Source organism: Aphis gossypii, chromosome 2, assembly GCF_020184175.1.
Source record: "Aphis gossypii isolate Hap1 chromosome 2, ASM2018417v2, whole genome shotgun sequence".
In the NCBI taxonomy this organism is placed as follows: domain Eukaryota; kingdom Metazoa; phylum Arthropoda; class Insecta; order Hemiptera; family Aphididae; genus Aphis; species Aphis gossypii.
This window is the reverse complement of record NC_065531.1, coordinates 7165435-7174027: the sequence shown is the minus strand read 5'-3', so window position 1 is coordinate 7174027 and position 8593 is coordinate 7165435. Positions and strand designations below refer to the sequence as shown.

The 8593-nt window shown below is 28.1% G+C and overlaps 1 protein-coding gene across 5 annotated transcripts in view; it reads right to left on the bottom strand.

The window, feature by feature from the left end:
• Window positions 1–4465: 4465 nt before the first annotated feature.
• The window catches only part of LOC114125817 (apoptosis-stimulating of p53 protein 1), a 94996-nt gene continuing 90868 nt past the window's right edge, over window positions 4466–8593 (bottom strand). For all 5 annotated transcript variants that reach the window (XM_027989597.2, XM_027989598.2, XM_050202288.1 and 2 more), the window contains 3 exons: window positions 8119–8285; window positions 7616–7815; window positions 4466–5273 (listed from right to left, as the gene is read on the bottom strand). In XM_027989597.2, coding sequence (XP_027845398.1) covers window positions 5229–5273; window positions 7616–7815; window positions 8119–8285 — 412 coding nt within the window. In that variant the 3' untranslated portion in view covers window positions 4466–5228. The remainder of the gene's footprint in view (window positions 5274–7615; window positions 7816–8118; window positions 8286–8593) is intronic.

Below are 8593 nucleotides of genomic sequence, written 5' to 3'. Positions count from 1 at the left end.
AAATTAGGAATTATAAATAAATTATTTTAATAAAATACAGATTTAATATGACCTAATATACACATAATTTGTGGTATAATTTCGAGTTTGTAACAAAAATTAATAATACACAATTGAGTCATGACAAATTGACAAGATACTAAATTGAAAATTGATTGGGAAAAATAAATCAGTTTGTTTTTTTAATAAAATGAAACAACGATATAGACTATTTTAAACGTGAAAAACATAGTGTTAATAAAGTATTATTGATTGCTGTCAACTTGCCATCTTAGTAATTGTAACATAATTATTTTTAATCATAAAAAAATATTTTTTGTTTTTTTATATATAGGTATATATATTTAATTGAAATCTATTATGTGTCAAAAAAATATATAAATGAAAACCTTCAGTGAAAATGTATTGTTGTTTTGCAAATACATGTCTCTTTCACTAATGAAAACATCAGACAAATAAATGTGATAGTGATAGATGAAGATTAATTTTATCAGAAAGTTGAAAAAGTTAATACACAGTCGAGTGATGTCAAAGTTTCAAACAAAATTAAAACAATTTAGAATATAATTTAGCTATAAGAGTTACAAGAACGTATTCCAATTCAACAAGTTCGATTTAATCGTAGTATGAAGACGGTTGTATCACTTATGTTAGGATCAACATAAAACTAAAGTTCAATTGTATAATTTACCGGATATTAAATTAATAATTTTGAGATGAACAGTTTGTAAGTCTAATGGAAGAACTAAAGAAGAAAAAATTAACTTAATTAATTTCAGTTAAATGCAAGTTATTCTGGTTGAATAAATATGTAATAATCAATAGTATATATAATATTTTTAAATATTGATTAAATATGTTTTATGAAAATATTGGTTTAAAAACTAGAAAAATAAAATTTTAAATTGGAAAAATTAAAGAGAAAAGAACATAATATAAATATTATAATCAAAAGACTTCTAAATTAACGAGTTAAATAAATTACAAATATTTCAATACTTATAATTAAAGATGAATAATATTAAACATTCAAGAAGAAATATGTTGTAAATTTAATTATCTTATTATTTAACGAAAAATTGCGAGAAAATGAGAATACTTACGCAACACCTGTTTTTGACAAAATCAATACTTCTTTTTCACGTCATTCAGATAAAATATATATAATCAATTGTAGATATTTATTATTTTTCACTGACTTTTTATATAAATATTCTTTAGGCATGGGGTAAATATTTCTTATGCTTCACATTTTTTTTCAATTTTTGTTGGTTACTATGTTAGTACCGCTAACAGGTTTTTTTAAAAATATAATAATTTAACATAAAATACAGTTTTGAAATAGTCACATTATAGTAGTTTAATAATATTGGAAATATATAATAACCATATTTTTTAAGTGTATTAAGTTCAAATTTCGACTAAAAAGAATATTTTAATCATCATGAATATCGTTTTTTCCTCGAAGGATTTTAGTATTTTGTTGTTGTTTGAAAAAAAATATTGATCATACATCGCAACTTTCCACCATTATTATTATTATAAAACATATGTTTCAACAAACTTACTGTAAGTTCAAACTCAGATGGTGGTTCACCAGTATCATTCATTCAAGATTGTTTTTTTAAAGGTACACAATGATTTATTATCATTGAATATAACTTGTAACACATCCATTGCAGTTATCTCCTAAATAGCTAAGCAAATAAAATACACGTTAGAGGTTTACTCTATAAGGAATCCTGAAAAACATTCACATCCAGTGTATTTCGTACTTCTGCAGTGAGTGGTATCTATAAAGTATTTATAATCAATAAATAATTTTTTATCTATTTTTTGAGTACAAACGAGGTAAATCCACACCAATGTCTACTAGCTGTAACTTGTATACAACATATTACAGAATTATTGAGATGTAAGTAAAATAAAATATATATATATAAATTAGAAATTAAGTGTATTGTCTATAGGTATAAGCGATGTTTTTTTACTAACAACTAATCTCTCTAACTCATGCACCATCCTACCACGTATCTATATATATATATATATATATAATAGATATAAACAAAAAACCAAGCAAAGATTTTTTCATCATCATCATCATCATCTTATTTTAGTCTCATACGTGAATCTTAAAAAAAAAAATGTAATGCAATTTATTTACTTACCTAGTTCAATATGAAGAACTGCAGTGCAATGGTAACCATATCAAATCGCCGTCGTTTTTTCGTAATCAATAAATGTAGTAAAATTATGAGATGCGAAATTATAATACATTATATATTTTCAGATGAAAAAATAAGCAAACTTTGAAATTCTACGAGACTTTAGTGTTTTATATATTCAAATATTTTCGATGCTTAAAGTACGGAAGGTATATGTATGTATATATAGTATACTCAAGATGAGTACTTGTATAAGCTGCGAACTATATAGTTTAAACAGTTATTATTATAAAGGAAACGTCGACATTTGAATATAATAATATACTAATATGTGAATATATGTATGATATGAAGTATTTTTAAGCGACCAAACTACTAATGAACTACGACGGGTCGAGTTAAGTTGAAAACCACTTTATCGTTTTTTCGCACTCGACCTATTACATGGGTATATAATACTTCGTACTTAAAGTGGCTATCTCACCATGACACCACGTTTTTTTTTTAATAGATAATGTGGATATTACTACGGGATGCTACATAAACACACCTATTTCGATATGCCAGTTAAAATTTTTTGTTTATAAATTTTCAACATCGAGTTATCTCTGATCGTCAAAACTTGATTCAGGAGAGCAATTTATCTTTTAAAAATTCGAGTGATTCGTCGAAACGAGTGATTGTGAAATCAGTTTCGTGATAAATTAAAAACTCGCCGACATAGAGAATACTAATACAGGCAGCACCCTTAAAAGGGAACTTTAATTTAATGGTTTTTAGCTCCGTTGTCAACCACCGGAAATATCTGTGCGTCCCGTGAAAACGGATGTCAAATCCTCTACCCGTTTTCTATATGGATTTGTTGTTTTAGGAAATAGGATTCCGTTTTCGTGCAATGTTCTCTGTAGAAAAATGTTCTGTTAACGGTTAGAGTGGGTCACAATAAACACGATAATATGAAGATTAAGTTTATTATTATATATTATAATATTGTGGCCGTTTTTATTTACTGCACTTGAGCACATTATGAAATTCACACTGAATTAATTACGTTTTCTTTGCGGTAACGGTTAAAATATATACCGTTTTAGTTCAAACCGCATTAGCTGATACCGTGTAATAAAGTATATTATTATTACGTATTGGTACACATAATAGATTTCAATATATACACAAATTATTGCAGTACATGCTACGGTGCCTAACCTAACCATGTCAGATTAACATTATACTGCGTAGTTCACTTCATGCGGATATCAGCCCATTCTATCCCAATATATTAACACATAAAAATAATACCCGATATAATATAATAATACAATAATGTTTATAATGCTGACACGGAATTGCACTCAGCCTATGCCATAGTAATTAATAGGAATAATTTTTTTTTCTCATACACCCCTTAACCGACACCGTCGATGCAGTGCGCTTATAATATCAATACTGTTTCGTTGCTGGATGCTAAGTAATCTTTCAATACACTCGACGAGTATCGTCGTCGTTTTCGATGATAAAAATATGATACGTATGTAGGATACTTGGGTCAGGGTTTTTTCTCACTATATTATACGCGATCATCAGATTTTCGAATTATAAAATTAACGACCACAACGTAATATCAAAATTGTTTGCAATTCTCACATATTTAGTAATGTAGCGTTCTAAATAACTTAATGCTTATATTATCCAAGTATGCGCAAATTTCTAAATATATACATATTATACTGCGGTCTATAACTATAGTATATAACTTCGGCGGACGTTAAACATTTCGCGGGTAAAATTATTGTCTTTCCAATTATTTCTATTTGTTTTGTTATTTTATATTTACGGAGACCCCGTAAAATTTGGTGACGCTTAAAAATGTGTAGGAAGTACCTTTCGAAATTGTTCACATCGTCGAAAGTTCAAAGCTTTTTTTTCGATAAAAACGGCGAGTTTAAAGTCGTCTGTGTTTATTGCTATTATTACTTTCCTCAACTCCATTCAATTTTCAAGTACGTTGCGCCTGAGTAGTTCCGAACACAATCCTCTCTATTGACGTCAAAACACGAATATATTTATAAAGATATCACATTATACTTTCTTCAGTAAATAATAAATATTTAAAGAAATATGCACGATAACCGGAACGAAATAAATTATTTCGTCGAATGTATCATAAATACGCATTCTTTACTAACTTGTTAGTTATAATAGCAATGCACATAATAATAATTGTATATTGTTATTATTGATACACGGTTACTTTGTATACTCGTTTTGATACTCGTATAAGTACTGTAAATCAATCGTATAATAATAAAAATTTATTTCAATAACAATAATATTGGATAAACAACAAAGAAAAGAAATACGTTTTATATACTATTTTTATACATCACAATATTCAGAAAAAAAAATTTAGTCAAAATACTATAATATGATACAAATACGATGATGTTTAGTTTAATGTACTCATATAAACGTGAAAACACTTAGGAAAACATAAAATAAATAAATAAATAAAAAAAAAAAAAAATTCAAAAACAATTTATGCACGTTCAACGTAAATACAAAATTATATAATATATATGTCACGTACTCGAGCGCGTGAACTTTTCAATGTATGAATAAGAATATATAAGAATTTTAATTTTAAAGTTTTTTCTTTTTTTTTGTCAACTAAATTATTATAAAATTACTATACGATATATACACCGCGATAATGCTTTCATAAAATTTGTCATGGTCAAAACGCATAAATAAACTTTGGTCTTAAATTACAACAAAATAATATTAATAATGATAATTATAGAGATAATAAATAAATGAAGTGTGTTTTCTATGATTACAAAAAAAAAAAAAAAAAACAATAAGTCAAAAAATAAATTGTAAAAAAAATGTAAAATAATCATAATAATAATAATAATAATATAGATAATAACGTTATAGATATGAGAAAGTCTAACACAATAAGAATGATATCGTTGCATGATATGATTTTGGCGGGACCCAAGAATCGATCAGCTTCTTGACGGACACCGGTGATACCGCTGTTGCTACCAAAGCGGATTGTCATTCGGTCACCGATTTTTTGCCACCGATCACTCTCGGGTAAAGCTGAAAAACGAAAAAACAACACATACCCGTCTATTATACCGTATAATATACAGTCTCGGTGCGTATAATATCAGTCCCGTCAGTTACCGCGTACACGAGAAATGCTTTAAATTCAATTCCGTACATACATAATGCATACGCACACGTCACTGTCAGATTAAGATGGGCGAGTAAAACTGGGACATTCCCTCCTCCTAATAAACACCCAATCATAACACTGTTTCGTTGCTACTTATCATCATTTTATTATACGCATTTGGAAATATTAGTGAGCTGAGACTTAATAGTGCAGTGGTTTAGGGATTCGTAAAGGACTATATTATAATATTATGTAAACGGTTATGTGTTTATCATAAAATTGGATAAGGAGAGCGGACTACTTCACAATTCACGTGCTAGTGATAAATCCTACGAACATAAGATAACCTGCAATAAAGTTTTGTGCAGACCTTTCATCCACTACCAACATAAGATCTAACTCTGAGGCTACCACTGACACACACACACACACACACATACGTTGTGCACGCACGAATTAACCTACTACATTCAGTTGCACACACACGGTTGTTATTATACGTGTGGGTGGGTTCAGTGGTGCGAAAGAAACGTTCGTTGCAGACTATAATATTAGGGAAGTCCGTTTCGTAATACTATGTTACTAACTACAAAAGCTTATTTTATAACATATAATAATAAATTAAAATGTATAATAAATATTAATAGGTATACACCCAAATTAATTGATATGTGCGTAAATAATACGAGTGAGCTAGGGAATATAATATACAATATTTTAATCGTTTTTTCAAAAATTTTAATGAGAATTTAGAAAAATCACGTTTATCTGCATTTCATTTAAAACTTTTTATTTTTAAATTAAAAAACTAATAATGGTGATTTAAACATCATTTTTTTTTTTTTACCAAACAATCTATTAATTTTAAGAAAAAATCAGCCGAAATCAATTTTACAACTCAATTAACAAGAAACCTGAAACTTAGAAAACTATTAGTTTTGGTAAAGCCCCTTTAAATCCTAAGTAAATAGTTGTCAACGGGAGTCGTGGACGTATTGCAGTGATGAAGGTTGGTTTTTTTTTTCAGTAACAATTTTTGAAACAGCAAAAATACAACAAATTAATGCGTTTTGAGCCAAACATATATTGTTACACAAAATGTTCAAGAAGAATTTAAAAAACAAACATGTATTTCCAATAAATTATCAAAAGTTTTTGGTCCAACAAAACATGTAAGTGTACTGCCATCATATTTGACAGGTATAAATATACAATGATGTACAGTTTATGTATGCAACATATTAAAGCTCATTTATAGAAACGATTGTATAAGTTATATTCGTGTGGAATATTTTTCTGGGAAACTTTAAAATATATTACGTATAATATGTTTGTTTATAATAACGTCAAACGATGAAAATTTCATGTGTAACAAGAATCACTAAACATTTTAAATTTAAATCAATTTACTGACTAAAATATTATAATATCTATGCGACAATATTGTGATAAGGCTGTGAGATTACAACGCGTGTTTCTATACACCCTCCCTCGCAGGCTACAGTAATAAAGCTTTGACTGAGATCCGTAGACACAGCTTGTTTTTTTTATGTACTTGATATTATTTTTTTTTCCATTCAAACAATATTAATCTGCATATTGCGAATATCGATTTGGTATTCAAATATCTATCGAACTAACAATATGTCAAGTATAGTTTATTTATGTTTTCATAGAATTAATAATATGAATAAAATAGTTATTATTATTGTTTTTTTTTACTTCTAAATAGAAATAAACTGACATATTTTATTTTTGTGCAAACATAAAAATGCATAATAAAATATTATAAACTATAAAGGATAATATTTTTGAGGGTTTAAAATACAATCGGTTTTATATTTTATTATTAATTGGCTTTGCATTTTATTATAAAAATAAAATAAAATTTTATATACCTATTTAAATGAGTATTCAATTGTTTTGATATAATATTTAGACGAGTTGATACATTATAAATATTATTTTCTATGATTTTTGAAACAGGTTATTTTACTCTAAGATTGCTTAAAACGAAAATTATTTAGTATGAATGCGTTTTGTTTAAGTTGCGTGTAAACCAGAAGAAAAATCGACAGTACGCTTACGTATATCCTTTTAAAATCATATTAACTATCGTGTATAACTATATACTATATTATACCATTATACCTATCTAAATAAAATGTACGATATACATTAAATATAAGGAATAATTTTTTTGTTAGCGTGCAGTATATTTTAGTATGTGTGTGCTTGTTGATAATGAAGAATAAAAACTCACCCCAAGCAAATTCCGCGGCACGTATCCTTCGCGGTCGTCAATCCTCGACCACCACCATTCTCGCTCGGTGTCGTCGCCTTTCCGTAGTACGACAATCCTGTCACCATCGTCAAAAGTTAACTCATCCTGGTTGTGTGCCTCATACCCGAAAACCGCGTACACTGCACCATTATTCATAATGCCTAACTTTTCTTGAACACCTGTAAACATGACACATAGCGTTTCAGAATTTAGTACGATTAAACATTTTAGAAAATGTTTTATAAATACTTATATTTATATTATTACCTATATTATTATGGTGTTATTTTGTTATGAAAGTTATGTTATATAACACAAGTTATATTAATTTATATACACGTACAATATATTATTAAGTAAATAAGATTTTAAACATCTTGTATTTAATTGCGCAGAATGCGTCGTGAATCGTGATGTCAATGATAACAGCTTCAATAGAAGCAATTAATTGTTAATTAAAACAAAGACATTATTTAACTCACTATAAAGAAACTCCGAACACCCGTCGAAACCCTCTTCGTCTTCCTCGCACTTTTCGGCGGCCGTCTCCTGGTCTGACAATGTGGTGGCGAATATGCACGCCCCGTGCTCTACCAGAAATCGGACCATGGCGAGGTTGTTACAGCTGGCGGCACAGTGTAACGGCGTCCTATGGGCATCCAAAAAAAAAAAAGTAATTATAAATTATATTAAATATGGTTTTCCTTATTAGATATCAAACCTATTCAGTTTTAAAAAAAAAATCGCGCCCATAAGGGGTTATATAATAATAATAGCTACAGATATACAAAGACAAGTCACTAAAAATGCCTTAAATGGATACTTTGACTTGCCCACGTCACACATTTAATTATATTATAACTGTATACAGTAGTATTGCACATTCAGTATGTAAAGTATAATATTATTGCAAACCAGCAAGCGTGAAAATAGACATCATAAAATATAGTATATAAT